This window comes from Bemisia tabaci, chromosome 1 (assembly GCF_918797505.1).
Source record: "Bemisia tabaci chromosome 1, PGI_BMITA_v3".
In the NCBI taxonomy this organism is placed as follows: Eukaryota; Metazoa; Arthropoda; class Insecta; order Hemiptera; family Aleyrodidae; genus Bemisia; species Bemisia tabaci.
Genome location: NC_092793.1, coordinates 36,903,608 through 36,925,989, shown reverse-complemented (window position 1 = coordinate 36,925,989; position 22,382 = coordinate 36,903,608). Strand labels below are relative to the sequence as shown.

Here is a 22,382-nt window from a genome sequence, read left to right as displayed (position 1 = left end):
AGGTACTTCCCTCATCAAGGTGGGCACATGCCGCTTTCGACCCAATTACAAACCCATAAACTGGGCTTCTCAATAATCTGTGAATTTACCCTCTGTTATAGTGTAAGGGCCTACAAAAACGTGTACCGAAACTTACATACTCCTGTCCTTAGGCATTAATGATCATCACTCACTGCAAGCATCAAAGTGAAAAGTTGCTTTCTTCGCGAATAAAGTTGGGCGCATAGGGGTTTTGGCCCACTTTGCCCGCCGCCAGAAGCTGGGCTCTTCAAAATTTTTAGAATTTGTTGCAGTCTTGCCTGTCAATTTCGCATACTTCTCATATACATACAAAATACTGCAGTATTTTTTTGAGGAATCAGCCAGAGATTTTTAAGCAAAAATTAACAGCCAAACAAAAGCCAAAAAATATCTCGACAGTGTAAGTCGGCAATCACATAACTCAGTTTGCGACGTCGCAGACGTCCTGTCATACTTTACTTTTTAAACGGAAAACTACTCAACAGCAATTCTTTAAAACTGCCGTGATTTTTCTTCTTTGTGTGAAGAAAATTCTACAAAAACTTCAAGGAATGATGTAAATTTGTTCTTCTTTAAGGAAATAACATAGAGGCGAAGATTTTCAGACACCGCAAACGAGATATGTGACTGCCGAATTACACCATCGATCTGCATATTAATCGACAGCCAAAACAAACCTTCAATTCATATAACAGACTATGGCAAGTCCTCAAGAAACATATTTTGCGGAAACGAAAAATACAAAAATTGCTTGTGAGATACTCCTCAGACACCGCTAATAATCATTTATTCCCATGACACCATCTTCCCGAAAATTACTTATCATCAGTCATCTATTCAGCGGGTAATACCTTGAGATTTTACACAACAGGTGAAAGAGAGTCACTATACTTCCACGTGATGTAATGTAATAAAATGAGTCGTGCACCGCGCCCCTTTCACTCCCTCACAGTATTTTTTACAATGTTTTAAGAGAGAGTAAGGAATTATGTAAAAGTAACGGGAGGCATACTTTTGTGGTATTTAGGGTGGCTTTAACATACTTGATCTCCCGAGTTTTTAAGGAGAGACCCCTTTACAAGGTGCCTTCCACACTGAATAAAAACCGGGAGCAAATAATGCAGAAATAAAACAATTTAAAGCTTCACGTGATCACGAAAAATGAGTGAAATATTTTTAATTCTTCACCTCTTCCAGTCAGAAGAAGTCCGTACTTCAGAATTACTTCATGAGAAGTACACACTCTCTTATTCACAAACAGCCCCTTGCATTCGTTTCTGTGCTGGTAAAAACTGAGAAGTTGCCAAAATTATTAAAATGAAATAAACCGTCTTTATAATAACCAAGGTTTGTCCCAAATAATTATCAGTAAAATATATCTTTAAACTTCAATAACTCAATTTCTGATCTCTGGATCATGCGATGCAAAATCTGTCGCTCTGTCGCAGGCTCCTTGACTTGACCAACCAAGGCGTCAAATTGAGCCCAAAGATTGAACATACCATAAAATCGAGGATGGTCCACAAGCACGTCATCAATTAGAGTAGAGGCAGAACTTCATACTGCTTCGCGGCCGTCATGTCATTAAGATCGACGGAAACACGGAAAGGAAAAGTTAAAACTGAAAGAGGAATGCATGCGGCATCGGTGCCACGTGCCATGGAGAAAGGGTCGCGACAAAGATCATTTGACTCAACTGTCCACCGCGCGTACGGGTTTTCCAGGGTAGCGTCTGACCAGATTTCGGCCGTGTCTAGCTCTCGTTCAGCAATCGAGGGCTGGTGGCTGTTCGCCCAGAATTAAATGACCAAATTGGCCGGTTGAATACGGAATTAAATGCACAAACTAACACAGGAGCAGCCGGCCACTGTCTTTTGTTGAAGGGGAGCATATCGTCATCCACCTGACATAAGGGCGTAATTACACTCCACAATGAACCCTGTCTTCCATACATTTCAAAGCTTTTTTGGGCTCATTTCAATGTGTAGTTACACCCTCATAATAGCCAAGCGATGATATTGTATCAAATCGTGCACTTTAATCCAAAGACATGCCATTTTAGCTGTGGGGGAATTTACGTCAAAATATTTCTACCGAAAAAATATGCTGCCTCCTCAAGCTCTTGAGCTATAATATACAGTAAAATAACAAGGAAAAAAAAATCTTTGAACAATTGCCCGATCCAATAGCAGAAAAAAGTTTAAATTAAGCATAAGAAGAAAATATGTACAGAAAAAACTCAAGAAATAAAGAGTTGCCTCAAATTATTGTTTAAAAAAACTGTCAAAAAAGAGGAAAATCCACGAATTTGTGTCATGTGCTGCCGTGTATTCTAATTTCTAATTGACAGCTCATGTTAGACTCGGTAGTTCATGAAAAATCAACCAGGGACTGGATGTGCGATCAGCCACAAATTTAGTATATTTTAGTCGTTTGCAAGACATAAATTAAGATTTATTAATGTTCTGTGTTCACCTGCCCAGAGACTACATATCGATGCCTAAAGTGCGAGACCGCATATCTCTGTTTGCGAGATTTGAGACTCTCAGTCATACATTGTTTTTTTCTTCGAAACTTATAGTCAACGTAATTTTATCAAAACTTCTTTGATTTTTTTCTTTATTGTTTGAATATTTTGTATAGATATCAAGCTATGAAGCTGATTTGTTCCTCCTTGAAAAAATAAATCATGTGCGGAGATTTTAAGACACCGCAATGGAGATACGTACTGTCACACTTTGGCTGTCGATATGATATGTCTTGATATTTCAGAGATTAGTGCATCACGTCCGGTAATGGGGGTGGAGGACTGATCTGATGAAGGACCCGTTTACTAAAATACTACTAAGCCAATACTAAAATACTACACCATGAGAAAATAAAGAGAAAATGTTATAATCTATGATTTAATACCTTTTGCTAATATGTTTAATATTGTCTCGCCGTCGAAAAGTAGGTGCGTCTACAGTTCCTCTTGCACATTTTTTGGGCCATGAAGTAGTCTCAGTGGTACTATTAACGCCAAAAATGTGTGTATTTGATCACTGTGCGATTAGGGATTGTTCAGAAAATAGGTAACGCTGAACTTGTAGTTTCCGAACCTCCTCCCCCTCCCTGCTTATCTAGCTTCAGTGACGTGGGTCCCAATCCTTTAAGATGTAAAAACAAAATCGTGTAACGCTCTCCTCACTGCTGTCATAGTGTAGAGAGCAGTAAGGGTCAATTTTTCGAAATCAAGGCTCCTTCAAAATTCGTCTTGTCTACTTTAGATGAAATCACAGAAATAGCTAAAACAGCAAAATTCATCTTATTTTAATGGAAACGAGACATATGAGAAAGCCGCAAGTGCGCAAAAAATGACGTAGTTTCAGGCAAGACATAGCAGTAAGTGACAACATTCCGCAAAGAAAAGCCATGATGAAATTAAAACAGTGCTTTTAAGGAAAGTTCTGCCCTCTTCTGCCAATTTCTAACCTTAAAATGTGTTTGTTGTGCGTGACCAAAACGCAACCATGAAAGCGTGCAGTAGATAGGACTTACGGCTGTCTTGCCTAACAATGGTAACGTTGCATGGTGGCAACGATCATGGTGTCAACAAACCAAAAATCTGATCATGGAGTCAACGATTGTTGACGTCGTGATCAGGCAGTAAAACGCAAAAATGGGCCCTGAGCATGGTGTCAACGATCACGGTGTCAACAAACAGAAAAATATCTTCCTTGTGAGTAAAATCAAAAAATTAAGTGTACAGGAGAGGTCTGGGTCACGTATAGTTGGATTAGGTTAGTTTGGGTCAGGACATGTACGGTTAGATTAAGTAGGTAAGGTTAAAGTTATGTAGGGTAAGGTCGGGGAAAGTTAAGCTCTGTGAAAGTGGGATAGGTCTTGTAAGGTGAAGTTTTGAAGTTGGCTAAGGTTAGGTTAGGTTAGGTTAGGTTAGGTTAGGTTAGGTTAGGTAAGGTTAGAGTAAATAACACAAGAAAAACAAGACTTGAAATTTAAAAGGTGTTATTGAGGCAAGTTTTAAGTTTCGTTGACGTCGTGATCGTTGACACCGTGATCACTTTTCATAAGGGTCAGAATTTTTTATTTTTGGATGATCATGGTGTCAACAAAAACTTAGAAAAACTGTTTGTTGACACCATGATCGTTGACACCATGCTACGTAATCCTAACAATAACCTAGCATGAAAATGAAAAATACCCTCTTTATGTAATTGAAATAAAATCAGTCGATTTTTAATCATCCGAATGATTTCTAGGAGTCTTTCGGACGATTTGTGATAATTTGAGAAAGAACGGAGGCTTCTTTCAATAGAATTTCCTGGTCACATGCTTCTCAGCCCGTTTTTCCAAAACTTCACTTTGGCACTTACTGCCCCCTTCGCTATCACGGCAGCTCAGCTCCCTCCTTCCTAGATCGTTAAGTATTCTATCAATGGCCCATCACTTCGGCACAAATTAATTACGGAATCTGTGAGTACTGAAAAGCAACAGCGTGATCTATTAACTCAAAGGCTCCAATGAATCATCATTTTCGGAAGTGGCTGAAATCTAGGGGATGGTACTTAATATATTAAAGGAAACAGTACTATTATTACATGGGTATCATTAGGCCGGGAAATAACCCGAAAATGACGCGAAGTAACAGTGACGAGGGCCGTATTAAGAATTGGCAAGAAGGAAACCAAGAACACGAAAGATGATTGAGTGATGGAGGAGTATAAGGTTTTATTCCTCCGCGTACTTCATTGTAAAAGAAAACTTTAAATTTCTGTGTTCGCAATGAAAATTTTTTTCATACGTATGAATCGACATGTCGGGAGACAGAAGAAACGCAAACCTACCAGTATCTTTTCTAAAACAAGAAATGTTGTTTTCCCTGGGCTCTGTCAAATTTTTCGCAGGAAATATCGGTCAGACTTCTCTTCCCGATAAATTAAAACCAATAATTCCGAAACACGATCAGGATAGAGAGGAGGATTCTACCATCAAAAGTATAAACAACACTGTGAAGATGATTTGACCTGCTAGTAAAAGCGAATGTGAATACATGAAGCACTTTTCACAAACTCTTAAAAAAATTTTCAAGAAGTAATAATTAGGATAACCCTTCTGGTAAATCTTTTAAAGGAAAACTGTTAGTGGACACTTACATAACAGATTTTTGAAAAAGAAGCCTCGTGTTTGAAGCATCATTATGTTTTTTTCTTTCAATTTCTTTGTTTACGCCCGTGTGAGGGGAGTGGAGGGGCTAGAGTCTGCCCGAGAGCGCTCTCAAAAGAGGAGAACTGGTGGGGACGATTAGCGATCGCGAATGATCGCAACGTCCATAGCAATGGCCCTTTGAGGAAAAGAGGAGGGGGGAGGAAGGTCCCACCGAGATACTCAGAAGGGCTACCAGCCGAGATACTCAGCCGCGATGAGAGGGAAGGGAGAGGGAGAGAGCTCAGCCGAGATGAGAGAGAAAGAGAGAGCTCAGCCGAGATGAGAGAGAAAGAGAGAGCTCAGCCGAGATGCTCAGCCGAGATGAAAGAGAGAGAGAGCTCAGCCGAGATGAGAGAGGGAGAGAGAGAGAGAGATCCCAGCCGAGATGCTCAGCCGGGTAAAAGAGAGAGAGAAGGTAAAGAGAAAGATTCTATGTATTACCGTGCAGCTTGGAGAGAAGGCCAGGATCGAAAGCAGAGAGACTTGATCAGGAGCGCAAGCAGAGGACTTGACTGATCGAAGAGCGATGATCGAGTGATAACCGCACGCCTGGCGGCTACCTTTTTATAGACGACACGCGTGGACGCGTCGGACGCGGCCGGGAGCCGCGCCGCGGGTCGGACGGACTTACGCAACCGGTTGGACCGGTCGCCGAGTCACGGCGGCATGGCTGCCAGGTTGCGCAGGTTGCGTAACATAGCCGCCGGCTAGTTACGTTAATGCCGAAAATTCGTTGGGGCGTTAACATTCTTAAACCAGATTAAGTCGTAAAAAGTTACAGTAAATTCAAAGGTTTAAATTTCTTTACTGATATAATTTTAATTATCAATATTATATTTTAAAACTGCACGCTGAAAAGGGCTTTGTTCAAACTACTTTTAAACAATTTTTCTTGAAATTGTCTGTTTAAAATTTACAAGCTTCCGAGTTCTTTAAATAGTTGGCACTGATTAGGTGTCGATGCGAAAATCATTGGAGAAGAAGAGGAGGAGGAGGAAGAAGAAGAAGAAAAAGAAGGAGAAAAAGAGAAGGGTTGTATTGATAATTAGAATACATAATGCAGTAGGAATGGAAGCGCTGCGCCGCGCAGCGAGGTAGCGGTAGTCTGATTTACGCAGCAAATTCAAATATCAGATATTTTGAGCGAACTTGCTGGGGCCAGCTAGTTAGCTCAAAAGACTGGATTTCATTAGCGAACATCGGAGAATGCTATCGACCGCAAGGATTTGTATATCATTGCCGGGCAATGGTATTTAACTCAGGATCTAATTATCACTCCCGGATCGATGCCTAAAATGTCAAGATTTAAACCGCATTGCTGGCCCATCGCATCTGTCTACCTGAGTTGTGATCGCAGGACAAAAGAAAGGGGAATCCCATTCAGATTTGAAGCCAGTGTCCGCGATGAATCGATCTGGCCTCCCAACACTTGACGTGACGCGTACCTTTATGAGCTATCGCAGCATATCATATGCAGTCTCAGCTTCAAAGCCCCTCATTTGAATCAGTCAGAACGAAAACGCAGCAACTCGGTAACTCGAAAATGCCCAATTTCCATTAGAAACAGTTAATTTACATGAAGGTCTTTGAAGTTAGTGCATCTGTTCCAACTTTAACCTTTAAAGAGTCCATAAGTACCTGTCTTTCGGCAGCAAAAATCTTTTTCTTAAACTAACTTCTTCACCTACTGTGCAGTTCTGTGTGTATCTTGATTATTTTCATTTATCCGAGTTGGTGTGTTTTCGTCCTCACTGTATCATTTGTACTCTTGGCATTTAACCAATGTTATATGGGCACATTTATCTTCTATAGGACTGAGGTGATTTCCATTCTTCCCGTTGTGTGATTATTTTCATTTGTGAAATTTTGAAATGGAAAGTGTTGCGTAATGCTTTGACTTGAACCTTGTCTAGTGGCCTTTTGCCTAACTTTGGGAGGCTTGATGCAAATCTAAGCTTGTAAATTCAAATTCTTTTCCAACAGACTAAAAAAAAAAAAATAAAAGATAAAGTATTTGTTCGCACTTATTTCACAGACTAGTACACGAAATACCATTTTCGAAGCTTTTTTCCCCAGACTCTACTAAGGGAGAGCCTAGGTCCCTTCAAAATTTCCCAACTATTTTTCCCAGCTTCGCGTTAGGGTAGAATAGTTGCGTTTTGGTCTAAAATGAAAGAATATCACACAAAAAAAAATTTTCGAGGGTACTTTTGGGTCGCCCACAGGCACATGTTGCCAAATGGCTCAAATAATGGCCAAAAATCGTGTTTTTTCGCGGTTTTCGCCCATGTATTTGCCCCGAAGTTAATTTTAGACTTTGTTATTGATTATTCCTTGTGCTTGAGTATATACTTCGACGACGTAAATCGTTTACAGACGGCTAGGAAGCTTTTTACATCGAATTTCCTTGAAAAAACGTGAAATTTTTGACCGTTTTGACCACTTAACATACTGCTGATCATAATGTTTAGGAGAACATTCAATTTTAAATTTAATTTCGATACAGACAGATAAAATATGAAGATCCATTTATTATAATGTACACGTGCCTGCTGATAAGTCCTGGATGGTGTCGCGCGGCCGTGCGCGCGGTCGTGCGAGCGCCGCGCGCCGTCTCCCGAAATCCCGAAAAGCGGGGTGTTATAGCTGACGTTCGCACATCTGATTCTTCGACTCCGCGGTCCAGCATTGCTGCCAAATGCATTTGAAACCCTTACATTTGAGTATCAATTATTATCAATGTAAAACATCAACCATTTTTTTCAGATATTGCAACTGACCAAAAATTTCAAACTGTTGATAACAGATCCATTCGATGCCTCAGTAGCAATTCGGAACTCCGTAGTTCGGACGAAAAACGGATTCCTCCCCTCGGTACCCACTGTTTTCCCCGGGGCTTACACACTCTTGCCTTCATTTTTGAATTTGTGTTTTTTGAGTATTAAATATTTTTGAATTTGTGTTCTTTGCGTATTAAAAGCTCGAATATGTCGCGCAGCTCAGATAAGTGTCGTATATATGGCTTTCCAGCCAAGTTCAGTAAGAATATGTTACCGACATACGCAGAGGTGATGCGGTGTTATTTAAAAGTTCGGGACAGTATCAAAGTAAATGAAAACAACCCGATGGATCCGGCATTTCGTAAAGTGGCAAATAAAGTTGTGAAAAAATTGAAAAAAGTGTGGGTTAAAGCATCACTCCCAATCATTGGTGACGATCGTATTTGTGTAATGCTGAAAAAGTGTGTTGAAGAGCGGAAATCTCTGCTTAAGCATGTCGATCGAAAATCGGCTAAAGTTGAAGAGTTGAAAGCCCAAAGTGCGAAAAAGTTGTTTGATATTTGTACATGCAAGTGTCCGTCTTTCAAAAACTGTAAGTGTCCTTCGTCGAAAAAAGTGAACGTTAGAGAGCAAGACTTCCTCACCGACCAACGAACTTGTAGAAAAATGGTTATAAGTGGAAAGGACGCTATCGTTTCTAAAAAACTACAGAAAAAAGAAAAGAGAAAATTAGAGAGAGAAAAAAGTCGGAGACAAAAGGACACGAGAGAATATGAGGCTAATTTGGACTTGTCGTTTGAAAGTGCGAGTTCTCAACGCGGTACCGATCCGGAATCAGATTTTGAAGTTAAATCCAGATATCAAAAGAAACCAAAGCTCGATTTGAAACTTCTAGCCCTTACTTGTGATAGAACCGGTGTGAGTGATGACAAGGGTGCATTATTAGGAACTGCGAGTCTTAAAGGTGCTGGATTATTAACAGGGAAACAAAAAGTATTTCCATCCACACTTAGACGAACCCGAATTGCGGAAAGAAATAGACTTCGAACAGAAGAGTTGAAAGATGGTCGGAAAATAAGGGGATTATACTACGATGGAAGAAAAGACACAACTTTGTTCAACGAGAAAAAAGGTGACGCATTTCATCAACTTCGAAAAAAAGAAGATCATTACGTTTTGCTAGAAGAACCTGGCAGTGAGTACCTCGGTCACGTCTCTCCCCAATCAGGAAAAGCTCAAGATATTGCGTTTTCCATCATTGATTTTTTGACCAAAAACGGAGTAAGTTTTGAAGAACTCCAAGTCTTAGGATGTGATTCAACGAACACCAACACCGGTAAACATAATGGCGTGAACCGAAAATTGGAGGAGCAATTGAGAAAAGCTTTGCAGTGGTGTGTTTGTCAGCTGCATACTAATGAGCTACCCCTTCAACACCTGTTTGAGCATGTAGATGGTGTACAAAAAAACCCTATTACTTATTCTGGACCGATTGGTCAACAACTTTTGACCTGTGAAACTTTACCTATTGTTGAATTCGAAATAGTGCCAGTTACATTTCTTCCAGACATTGATTTTAAAAAAGTGCCTTTAAGTTCCGATCAAAAATATCTGTACGAAATCACCCTAGCAGTGTCAACTGGGGTTGTTCCTCCTGGATTTGAAAACCGACAACCAGGAAAGCTCGCGAAAGTACGATGGATGACCACAGCATCCCGAGTCCTCAGACTTTACATCGGTACCGAGAATCCATCAGCAGAACTACTAATTTTAGTGACTTTCATAATGAAAGTATATTCACCGATGTGGTTCCACATAAAATTCGAATATTTATGCCAAAATGGGGCATTACATATTTGGCGAACAATCACGTATTCTCGGTACTTGGAAAAAAGCCTAAAAGATATCGTTGACCCCGTCATCCAAAGAGGATCATACTTTGCTCATCCGGAAAACATTTTGTGGACCATGCTGGTGGACAATGATTCAAATGTCAGAGAAACGGCGGTGAACCGAATTTTGGCGGCCCGGGAGGAGCATCGTCCTGGAAGCATTCGAAAGTTTACCGTCCCTCCGTTAAATTTCCAAGCAGCCGATTATCAAGAACTCATTGATTGGAACAAGGTGACGATCACTCTACCCCCGATTTTATCACACTTAACGGAGGAAGACCTAAAAGCTCTCATACTTCATCCTGTCCAGAAAATGACGCTTTTTCCATGTCATACTCAAGCAGTTGAGCGTGGAGTCAAGTTAGTTACGGAAGCTTCCGCGGCCGTATGTGATGCCGAAAGTCGTGATGGGTTCATCAGAGCACGGATCTTCGCTCGAAAACTGGACCAACCAGCAATTGAACCAACTGACACATGTGAAGCAGGCACATCGTCAAGGTCCTGAAATCATCACTGCCTCGGTACATCACAAAAAGGTAATGAAATACAGTTCGTTACAATACTAGTATCACTATAAAGTATATTGTTAGTCAATTTAAGATTGAAATGTTATTGAAAATCCTAATAAGTGGTGAAAACGGTCAAAAATTTCACGTTTTTTCAAGGAAATTCGATGAAAAAAGCTTCCTAGCCGTCTGTAAACGATTTACGTCGTCGAAGTATATACCCAAGCACTAGGAATAATTAATAACAAAGTCTAAAATTAACTTCGGGGCTACTTCATGGGCGAAAACCGCGAAAAAACACGATTTTTGGCCATTATTTGAGCCATTTGGCAACATGTGCCTGTGGGCGACCCAAAAGTACCCTCGAAAAAATTTTTTTGTGTGATATTCTTTCATTTTAGACCAAAACGCAACTATTCTACCCTAACGCGAAGCTGGGAAAAATAGTTGGGAAATTTTGAAGGGGCCTAGGAGAGCCTCACTTTGACTTGTGTCCATCTGTAACGGAGTCTTTTTGCATGCGGGGGGGGGGGGGGGGGGTTGGAGGGTAAATTGAGCTTCCGCATACCCTCAACTTTTGATACTAAAAATATACGAGTTTAGACAATGAAACTACTACACCATGTGTCACGGTTTGCAACCTTTCAGACTGCCTGTCACACTTCACTTTTCCAATGAAGCTACACAAAGTAATTTTTGAAAACTTCTGAGACTACTTCTCAAAGCAAGGAAAACTATGTGAAAACTTCAAGGAATGATATTAACTTGTCCTCTTTCAAAATAATTAACTGGAAGCGGAGATTCTTAAACACCACAAATGTATGGTACTTTCGCAGTCAATGTATGGGTATTTACAGAAACGACAATGGCTGAAATGAAAATGGCAAATACCAGGTTTGACAGATGGCGCCCACCATGTTCGGACCAGACTCAATCAATGGCACCTTAACATGTTCCATCTTACTTAAGTCGATTTTATGGACTTCCTACTTTATTTTAGCCGGAGGATTGGGAAACCGTAATCATGACATCATTTCTTAAACTCTCAAGAAAAAGGATCCAAAAAATATTGAAAAGTTGCAACTTTATGCCATTTTGGTCCAAGACTCTCCTTAGACATTTGTGCAGTTACAAGGTTCGGAATTTTTATTCTCAAATGTATTTATTATTTTAGGTGCTGAACTCTTTCATCTTCAGAATAAAGAATCATTGATTATAACTGTGCTTAAATTATCGACACTTGAAGCAGACTGTGAGTCGGAAGTTAATTTACTCCTAGCAAAATTGGCAAATAAGAGCTATGACAAATTACTATGGCTATCTATGGCTAACTACTGCATATTCCGAGTTTTAAAAATTAGGGCATTTTTTAACAGTTTTAAAATTCTACGTTTCAAAATCAATAATTTCTACGCACCTCAATGGAAGTATTGTATCGAACATGTACATCAAGTCACCAACATTACCAGGAGATGCCTGTCCTCTGATGTAGATTACATTGTACTTAGTATTAATACGCACAATCTAAAAGGGAAACAGAATTGTATTTAATTGCTTCCTCCTCTTCAGAGAAAGTAGTATGAGAAAGCTAGTTTCATTTTGAAGGTACATACAAGAATATAGGAAATGCAAGGGTCATCCAAAAAGTAAGGTTCCCTACCTTGTATCTTCTGAATGAAAAAAGATAAATCAAATCGGTAAAAAAACACATATTAAGCATACTCTAGGCTTTACAATAAATCCAAGTTTTTGAAAATCGGTCAAGGTGTTCTCGAGAGGCCTTAATTTTACTGAGACAACCTCCTGTCGCCTTGTGTCCACCTCCCAGGTCAGGATGCGCGGACAGTTCATTATTTCAGACTCGGGTGTCCGCCTCTAAACATCATAAATCCACCTTTAAATAGCGATCTGCACTTCCAAATCAGTTGCTTTGTGTCAGGGAATTTTCCCCCCCATCCTCCATACTCTCTTAATTTAGTCTTATTTGACTTTCATCTGTTCCCGAGCGGAAAAACTTCCATGATGAAAAGCGATTGCCAACTGATTCAGAGGTACAGATCGCTGTCAATGACTGGTTTTGGAGCCAAGGTGAGAGCTTTTACGCGGACGGCATCAAGAAGCTGCTGTAATGATACCAGAAATGTCAAAAAAAAATGTGGAGACTACCTCAATAAGTAAGTTAAGACCTATTCGATGAGAAATTTTGAATTCCTTTTTGATGTGATGCTTAGAGGGGGATACCTGAGTCTGAAATAATCAACTGTCCGCGCATCCTGACCTGGGAGGTGGACACGCAGCAACAGGAGGTTGTCTTAGTAAAATCTCAGTCTTGTAAGGCCTCTCGTGAACCCCTGGACCGATTTTCAAAAACTTGGATTTATTGTAAAGCCTAGAGTAAGCTTAATATGTGTTTTTTTACCGATTTGATTTATCTTTTTTCGTTCGGAAGATACAAGGCAGGGAACCTTACTTTTTTGATGACCCTCGTACAAAATAGCTGTGCTTATGTCCCTCTTCCTTGGATTGGCTGCTTACTAAAATACTTTGTACTTTCCTGCTACCCTTGCGGGTAGAGAGAGTGTTGTTATCCAAAAAAAAAAAAACGGAAAAAAAAGTTGAAATTTCATCTTTTCTAGATGTCTGAAGGTGCCTGGAGAAAAAAAAGAACCAAATTTGCAAAAATGCGTGTCCGCCCGTCATTGTCCCCCAAATCTGTGTACAGCCGTATCTCAGAATCTATTCATTCAATTTTATTCAAAATTTGCATGGAGGATCATATCTATGGTCTCCTTCGGCATATCAAACGATTTGAAGTACGCCAAAGTTTGGGGGAGATAAGGGCAAAATTTGATTTTTATCAAATTCACACGCAGAGCTCACTTTGACGGACAGTAGATTTGAAAAATTGCCTTCAATTCTTTGAAAGTTGGTAGTAACGTACGTAGTAAATCCTTCTTTTGTTTTCTTTAGAAATCTGCTGGTCCCAAAGCATTCCAGGTAACATAAAGATACCTATTCTACCTTGCAAACATATTAGGTACAGTGCTTTTAAATTATAATTTACGTGACTCACTTACTTTGATCTAAATATTTCTTTTCTGCTCAAACCAACTTAACTAAAAGCGTCATTGTAAGTAAATACTAGCTGTCTTAAAATAAAAAAAAAAAAAAAGAAACCACATACATACCTCTTGGCCTTTAAGCAGTCGCCATTTGTTGCCCATGTGTCCCGGTAACTTTTTACCTGGCCAAACTCTGGCTTTTTCACCTCCTCCTCCAATATTCCCAGGTCTGTTGTGAGTTTTGGTAGATCCGTGAGTCTTTGGTTGTCCTCTGAAACCCCAACGTCTGACAACACCCTGGAAACCTCGGGATATACTGGGAAATATGGAAAAAAGTTAGATTAATCTCGTACGGATGATGAAACGCAGGAACAAGTGATGACGGTCAACCATCATTTAGCAGGAATCCTAACAATCTAAAACTTAATGGCAGTTTGACCTGATAATTTAACCAGGGGCAGACTGGCTTCACATTTTCTAGGGTTCTGACTTCTTCGAAAAATTTTTTAGCCCCCCCCCCCCCCCCCCAAGATGGGGCGTTAGAGGCTACTCCAGCACATTGTAGCAAGCATGCCCCTTCAGAGTCCTATTTGATTCTGACATTCCATTACATCTTCCTCCATTGACAAAATCGTTTTATAATTCTAAAAATAAATCATTAATATAAGCTTCCAAGGATTCAGACTTTCAGCGATTCCACCTTTTTCTATTTCACTCAAGGGGAAGTGTCCCTTTTCCGCCTTTCTTCTCCACCCAGTGACTGACACTGCGCTGTGCTGAACGGTTCAGCCTGAACCTTTCCCCTACGTCTGACCGTTCCCCACTCCTCTGTCAATCGAACCATGCCACCGCTTACGTATTGTCGCTCGCCCGCCCAGGTACCTAGCGGCTGGCGGTCAGTAAATGATAAATCTCGCTCATGCTCTCACGCAGCTAAGCATAGATTACGCCAGCGAATTACTTTCCGAATGATTAGAATTTCTTTGATAGTAGTTTTCTTTAGTAATTCGACTGTATTTTTTTTCTCTGTTTTACTGTGTTTTCCTAGATTCTCTGCTGTGTTTTTCTTAAATCTCTTTGGTGTTTTTGTTTTATCTTGCTCATGCTCACACGCAGCTGAGCTTAGATTACCTTAGTGGAGTCGTTTTCTGTTATTTTTCTGCATTTTTTTCTGTTATACTGTGTTTTTCTTGAGTCTCTTCTACGTTTGTCTGTCTTTTCTTTTCCTTTCTGTTCTGATATTTCTTTTTCTATCCTTTTCTCTCTGAGGATATTTTTGATAAAATAATCATGAATCCAGCTTCAATTGATGAGGTATTGCAGGACAAGTTGTCTGGCGACTTCTTCATAATATAGTGATAAAACATTTGCAACCACTACAAAATGGACTCGCGATGCGGGCTGAATGTCACTTGCGCAGCGAGTGACCCGGAGTCCAGGGGGCGCAGCCCCCCTGCTAGACGTGCCGGGCGCGCGAAGCGCGCCCAGAGCAGCTAGTATAAGTATAAATTTCCTTGTTAAGTCAGTTAAGACTTTCACTGACAACTTACATTCGGTTGCTGAGTTCCTGATCAACATTGCAGATTGTCAAATTCCGCGTACCACGAAACACAGACTCTCTAGGTTGACAACCACCCTGAGGAATGAAAGTTACAGTTTCACCGAGGAGGACGCAGAGTTCTCCTAATTGCTTGCTCTCTCATTTTCCAACAATTCACTCACCCTACCCTGGTACAATTAATTAGATATTATGACTATTTCACAGTGGAATATTAATGGTTATTACGCCCATTTGGCAGAATCGAATCGCCTTGAAAAATTGTACAAACCAATGATAATTGCCTTGCAAGAAACTAAACTAAGAAAACAAGACTCACCTAGTATGAAAACCTATTCCATATTCAGACTTGATAACTCTTACAACCTACTTGCATCTGGAAGTGCTGCCCTTTTAGTCAGAAGTTTTCACTCTCCAACCTCTCTTCCACCGCAAACAAACTTTCAAGCAGTTGCAGTTCAATTAATTATTAATAACCTTCAGCTTACCATCTGTAATATATATCTACCCCCTGAAATGAAGATATCGCTGGAAGAAATCCGCCACCATTGATACTATGTTGGGATTTTATTGCCCACAATCCAATTTGAGGAAATAAGAAAATAGATCCTCGAAGAGAGTAATAGAATTTTTTTTTGGAAAATGATGACCTTGCACTGCGGAATACTGAAGAACCTACATATCTTAACCTGAGTGCTCAATCTTATTCAAGCGTAGACTTGACTATAAGTACTGCAAATCTCCTCCCACTCTTTAGCTGGTTCGTGCATGGTGACCTGTGTTCCAGCAATCACTTTCCTGTAATCACCAATATCTCAAACGCTGATTATCTCTTATTTATAACTTCAAGATTCTGCTTGGAAAAAGCATATTGGATAAAATTTAAAGAACTTCCACAAAAATTCCACACCAATGCCAAAAACCCCCTACGAAAAATTTGACCTTTTCACAGGTACTATCTCAGAAACCACATCCAACTCAATGCCTCGTTCTAACTCAGCCAGGGGTCACTACACACTTGTCCCGTGGTAGAATGAAACGTTTAGAATCACAATTGCTTGTCGAATTATAGCCTTTAAAAATTATAACAAGAACCCTTTTTAGCGGTTTTTGCGACTGCGTATGTGTATGTGGCTGTTTGATACACTTTGTTGATCCCTATTAGACCAATGTTAAACTTGATCACCATTTTACATATTAACTTCTCCATACAAACATACATACACGTATACAAATATGCAGAGTGTCCCAAAAGTCCCTTCCATCCACTCTAAGATTATACCTTAACAATATTTTAGAACAAAACTTTAAGGATGTTCATAGATCAATGTTAGATACTTTTGGGGCCCCCGAAACGTTAGCGCGCCCCCCCCCCCCCCCATGAAAAGGGGCTACAGACCCGAGCTTTTTTTTTCAAATAGTGACCCCCCTCTCCATCACATCACACCTCATTGTGACACATCAATCGAAAGCGGATTAAAACAGAAAGTTATTGGCAAAACCCGCGAGTCAAAATCTTGGTTTTTGATAAAATGACATTTTCAGAGTATTTGGCATTTCAAAAAGTCTTTTGTCGAGCTAGAAACCAACAGGTCCCCGAGTATCATGCGAATCTATCAGTAAACGTTCATAATACCAAGTTATACAGAATTTCAAAAATCGAATGAAAGATACGTTTTTCTCGTCCCGAAGTGCCCCCGGATACCAAATTTTATGCAAATCTACCGAAAAGCAGTCTTAATATTCTCTACTCGCTCTAGACCGCCATTTACACCGCCGCAATTTTGAGGACAGAATTTTCTGGAAAGCCAATGCCAGAATAGTTTTTCTCGTCCCAAAAAACTGTCTGTTTATCTAGTGTCTTACTCTGATCGTGATTTTTAGTATATTTTCCAAAGGAAATACACTCTCCCATGATGTCGGACCCAGATCTGAGACCTTGTGAAGAGCGCCAATCACGGATTGTAGATTACGAAAATATATGCCATTCAAGTTCATGTGTATACTTATATATATTAAGGGTGTCCCAAAAGTCCCTCCCACTCCCTCTAAAATTCTACCTAATTAATATTTTCAGACGAAACTTTCGGGATATTCATAAATCAAATTATAAATAGAAAATTCTGTCCTTCTCAAAATGACGGCGGTCAAAATGTCGTCCTAGGGCGGTGGGAGAATATTTGGGCTGCTTTTCGGTGGATTTGCATGAAATATGGTACCAAGAGGTACTTCGGCGTGAGAAAAACGAATCTTTCATTCGATTTTTGAAATTCTAAATAACTTTGCAATGGTGGAAACTTGGTATTATTGCTGATGGATTCGCATGAAACTCGGGGTCCTGTTGGTTTCTGGCTTGACAAAAATGGCACTTTAGCATTACGTTTTTGAAATGCTAAATACTCTCAAAATAGTGGCCGAGATTCATGCAAAACCATCAGTAGACGCTCGTAATACCAAGTTTCTGCCATTTTGAAGTTATTCGGAATTTCAAAAATCCAATGACAAATTCGTTTTTTAGGTGCCAAATTGTATGCAAATCCACTGAAATACATCCTAGATATTCTCTCACCACTCTAGAGCGCCATTTTGAGAAGGACAGAATTTTCCGGAAAACTAATGCCAAAATGGTTTCTTTTGTCCCAGAAAACTCCTGGATACAATGTTTCATCCCAATTCATTAACAAAGGAGATGTCAAATTTCCGTTATTTTGAACTTTGACCGGCTACCACTTGGTCAAAAATCAAGATTTCGACTTGCGGTTGGCGCCAAAAATGTTCTTTTTTAAACCTGTTTTGATTGATGTGTCAAAAGGGAGGGTAGCTATTTGAAAAAAAAAGTTGGAGCCTGTATTCCCTTCCCGTGGGCAGGCCCCAAAAGAAGCTAACAGTGATCTAAGAACATCCTTAAAGTTTCGTTTCATGTTTTTGTGATCTACAACCCGAGATTGGTACGCTTCACAAGGTCTCAGGTCTGGGTCCGACATCATGGGAGATCGCAATAGTATATTTTTTACGAAAATAAACTAAAAATTACGATCAGAATAAGACACTAGATAAACAGATAAACAAGTTTTATTCAATCATCAAATGAAGTACATTTGTAAAGCTCACCAATTGATAAATTGCATTGCTGAGCTAGAGTATCAGGTCACTCCATAACGATTCAATAATGGAACTTTAATGTATACAGTATATGCAGTTTTACAATAAGTTCAACTCTTCATCAAAGGTTGGCGATTCAGATGCCATGATATTTCAGAAGGTATATGGTAAAGGTTTCGTTGACTCTCAGTGGATTAAAATGAAGATTTATTTTTCTTCTATCATAAATTTTTTTTTTAAAAGGAACGCAGCATTACATTTGTTTAGACGCTTTGAGTAAAATAAGCATTTGATTTCCAGAATTGGAGCGAAAGCATCATGAGCTGGTTTCTTTAAATAAAATAGGAGGCAACTAATGCAGCTTTCCTTACGTTTTGCCACGAATATCAACAATATCACCGACTCGGAAATGCGAAGCGTACAATGGGGTTCCAGCTTGCAGAGCAGCCTCAGGTGAAACAATGAATCTACACAGTTTATTCTTGGGTAAAACTCCTGCTGCATCAAATAGACCGCAGTACTCTTTTGTGAACTAAAAAAATAAAAAATTGATGTTTCATGCTAGACTACAAACAAAAGGATAATTTTTAAAAACTTGGATTGCGCGTACGCAATGCGCTTTCACAAATACATTAAAATGGTAGGCACTTGCCTGTAGGGCCCTTGGCACTTGCCAGGCTGGAGGCGGAACTAGAAGAAACTGGACTCAACGCTTGTGCTGTATAATTGGTCATAAAGCCTTCCTATCTGAGTAATGGCAAAACGCTCTTTCTATTTTTCTCGATTCATTTGTACTCTAACCAGTGGAGCTGACACATCCCCCCCCCTTCCAAGAAGTAAAGAAGCTATGAGGAAGTGTGAGTGTGCTTGCGTTTGAGTTTTTGAAGATTAGAGTGGCTTAAAAGAGTAGTTAAGCTGATCATAAAAACTTACAAGTAGAGTTCTTTTCTCCCCCTTTCCCCCTCTTTCTTTCTTGCCCAGAGTAATAATGTCCAACAAAAATCTGCAAAACTTTTGAGACTTAAAGCGCTTTTCAAATTTGCAGGGTTCTCCTACTAATTCAAGGCCTTGATACATTTTCATGCATCTAGAAGGGCGCATAATCAGCACTTTCTGCATTCCTGGCCATAGATACCCAAGCCTCCCTTCCTCCCACCGCTACCACCAATAAGGTGCTAGAGAAAATGTAAAAAGTTGACATTCAACTTCGTTTGGAACCACGAGGCATAGTTTAAGTCATTTATTTCATTTCATCAGGACAATAAACGTGAATGCGCTTGTAGTATGTTTTATGAGATTTTGGAACTCAATTTTCTAAATTATTTCATCACCAAAAATTTAAATTATTTTACTATCTCTCATAAAAATGATTTTTTTTTTCTCAGAATTCATTGGTGTTCAAATCGATCTGAATGAATTGAGACTCTACTTGAATCAAAGCTTTCAGGGGAAGTCCATTCTTCAAAATCGTTATTTTTTTGCATTTATGAACTCTTCGGTTGTTCTTATCATGTTACTTGAGAAAACAGTGGTAGTCCCCTTCTTGTTGCGCAAGTTACAGATGCAAAGAAACAAGAATGTGATGTAAAAAGGGCATTAAAAAATGAAAAAAAAAAAAAAAAAAAAAAAAAAAAAAATAACAAAGGGACCCCGCACGGTTCGTTATGGAAATTGCCCTCGGTTCAAATGCGTTGTAACTTCAGTATGGTTGTGCAGCATGTATCATGAACAAAAGTTCCAATAGGCCAAACAAGATCCCATGTGCGGTTGTTTCGAGATATTCGCCGTTTTTATGGTGCGTAAAGGAGGTTTCGCGCGCTCCGCCGGAAAAGCCATACCAATGTTGCGGCGCCGCTTCGTGCCCTTCCTCCCAAGTCTCTCCGCTGCCCCGCCGCCCATACTTGGTCCTCTATCTCTCCAATACGACGCTCACGCGGCTGCGCCCATCATTACCGGACGCGCCGCACGCCGTCTTCTTACGCGGCCTCTTCTCGGCCATGTGTCGCTCTTTTTCTCATCGATCATTTTTCTCTAAGTCTTCAGAACGTTTAAGAAGTCCATTTTTATAACAGATAATGCTGAATAACACAATAATACAAAAAGAAAGGAAAAACAAATGATATCCATGCGAAAAGCACCGTAGGAGAGTTGGAATGCCTAAGAGGACGTTAAACAAACAACTTTTTTTTTATTTCCTTCCCTCTTCCTTTCTTTCTTTTTTTCTTCATTTTTTCTGTGGAAGCAGTGAAGTAATTTCTGTTGGAAGCTGATGTTGATGTTTTTTTCTTTTTTTGCTTTTTTCTTTTCATTAATGACGTGACGGAAGGTGAAGGTAATTAGTCGGCTGACGATGTCTCAAGTAGGAATAAGTTGCTTTATTTTGAACTTAGCTGAACCGCACCAATGGAGGTGGAGAGAGGGATCCAATTAATAACTGACTCAAGGAAGAGAGATGTCCATTTAGGCGTAAATGGGTCCCATTTTAAGTCGCTCCAACTTGCAGCACCACCTAATCCGCCATCTTATTATCTGCTGATCGTATCCTCTAAATCAGATCGTACATCCAAGACAAACTCCAAGCGATGATGAAAAGAGTTGCAGGTTCGATCGTCAAATTCATGCGCTTACCGCGGCTTTTTATGCGAGACGAGTTTACGATCGGCGTTCAGACCTGGACCATCGAAAGTTATTAGGGATTTGCTTGCAATGGTCTTCTAGCCGCTCTTTAAGGTCTTTTTTATGAACCTGGAGAAAACTCGTACTCAAAAAAGCCGCGTACGCGCATGAATGTTACGGTCACCTGCACTCTTTTTCGTCATTCTATGGAGTATGTCTGGATGTACGATCTGAGTAGGAGGATACGATAAGAGATAATAAGAGGCTGATAAGGTGGTGCTGCAGTTGGAGCGACTTAAAATGTGACCATTTACGCCTAAAATGGGACATCTCTCATCTAGAGATCAGTTATTAATGATTCCCTCTCTCCTCCTCCATTGGTGCGGTTCAGCTAAGTCAGAATAAGCAAAACTTAATTCCTACTTGGGCATCGTCAGCCGGATAAATTACCTTCAACCTCCGTCAGTCAATATTGAAAGAAAGAAGAAAAGAAAGAAAAACATCAACAATCATCTTCCAACAGAAGTTACTTTCCACTGCTTCCACATGAGAAAAATGAAGAAAAATAGAAGAAAGGAAGAGGGAAGGAAAATACAAAAAAAGTTTTGTTTTATTTAAACGCTCTCTTAGGCAATCCAACCTTCATACGTACTTTCGCATGGATTATCATTTTGTTTTTGCTCTTTTTTGTATTTATTTGTGATAACTAGCATTTATCATGTTTAGTAAAAATGGACTTCTTAAACGTTACTGAAGACTTAGAGAAAGGATCGATGAGAAAAAGAGGCGACATGGCCGAAGAAGAGGCCGCGTAAGAAGACGGCGTGCGGGCGCGGTCCGGTAATGATGGGCGCAGCCTCGTGAGCGTCGTAGTTGGAGCGATAGAGGAGCCAAGGTATGGGCGGCGGGGCAGCGGAGAGTGACTGGGAGGGAAGGGCACGAGCGGCGCCGCACAATGGTATGGCTTCCGGCGGGAGCGCGCGAAACCTCCGTTTACGCACATAAAATGGCGAATATCTCGAAAACCGCACATGGGATCTTGTTTGGCCTATTGGAACTTTTGTTCATGATGACATGCTGCACAACATACTGAAGTTTCAACGCATTTGACCGAGGGCAATTTTCCATAAGAACCGTGCGGGGTCCTTTGAAAAATTGGACTTCCACCCTCTTTAAAGGACCGGGCAACTTTGGGGTCAACTTAATATGTTTGTCCTTTCTGTCTGATGCGATCTACACTATGTTTTATTGAGAGACGACCAAAGATAGCTGCACTGATCTGCATCACAGAGAGCAGCCAATCTGCAGAATCCGGCATTTATTCTAAGTCTAAAAACGCTTTATAGTGGGGTCTCTTAGGGTTAAAATCGTTCAAATTAGGCTACCAGCATGAAACTTGGTGATGATATAGTTTAAGGTATCTAAAACGATAATCCATCGGGACACAAGGTAGATCTCCCATGCAGGGATTTAGAGCTGAGGTTTGAGGGAGCATCATAAACGGAGCCGCATCGGCGCGCGAGGCGGAGGCCCGGCGCGGACTTTCATGCCGCTTCGATCAGTGCGCCGGGGGAGCGCATATGCCGTTGAGGCGGCTTCACCTGGTGAAGCCGACTCCCGGCTCCTTTTCTGATGCT

At 40.3% G+C, this 22,382-nt stretch overlaps 2 protein-coding genes across 4 annotated transcripts in view; one reads left to right on the top strand and one right to left on the bottom strand.

The window, feature by feature from the left end:
- Positions 1-11,818, top strand: part of LOC140224623 (uncharacterized) — a 228,798-nt gene extending 216,980 nt beyond the window's left edge. Inside the window, exon 2 of the mRNA XM_072300528.1 lies at positions 5,835-11,818. Within this exon, the coding sequence (XP_072156629.1) occupies positions 8,217-10,406 (2,190 nt within the window). The 5' untranslated portion in view covers positions 5,835-8,216 and the 3' untranslated portion in view covers positions 10,407-11,818. The remainder of the gene's footprint in view (positions 1-5,834) is intronic.
- mRpL3 (mitochondrial ribosomal protein L3) overlaps positions 1-22,382 on the bottom strand; it is a 53,357-nt gene that overhangs the window by 3,513 nt on the left and 27,462 nt on the right. The window contains exons 5-8 of one of the 3 annotated variants that reach the window (XR_011899899.1): positions 18,501-18,661; positions 13,596-13,785; positions 11,825-11,931; positions 2,935-3,170 (exon numbers count right to left, since the gene is read on the bottom strand). Coding sequence is in view for 2 of the 3 variants with exons in the window: in XM_072300541.1 (XP_072156642.1) it covers positions 3,287-3,308; positions 11,825-11,931; positions 13,596-13,785; positions 18,501-18,661 (480 nt within the window). In the remaining variant the exon portion in view is untranslated. Of the gene's footprint in view, positions 1-2,934; positions 3,171-3,271; positions 3,309-11,824; positions 11,932-13,595; positions 13,786-18,500; positions 18,662-22,382 lie in introns of those variants that run through there. The other 2 variants (XM_072300541.1, XM_072300538.1) reach the window with 2 other exon arrangements.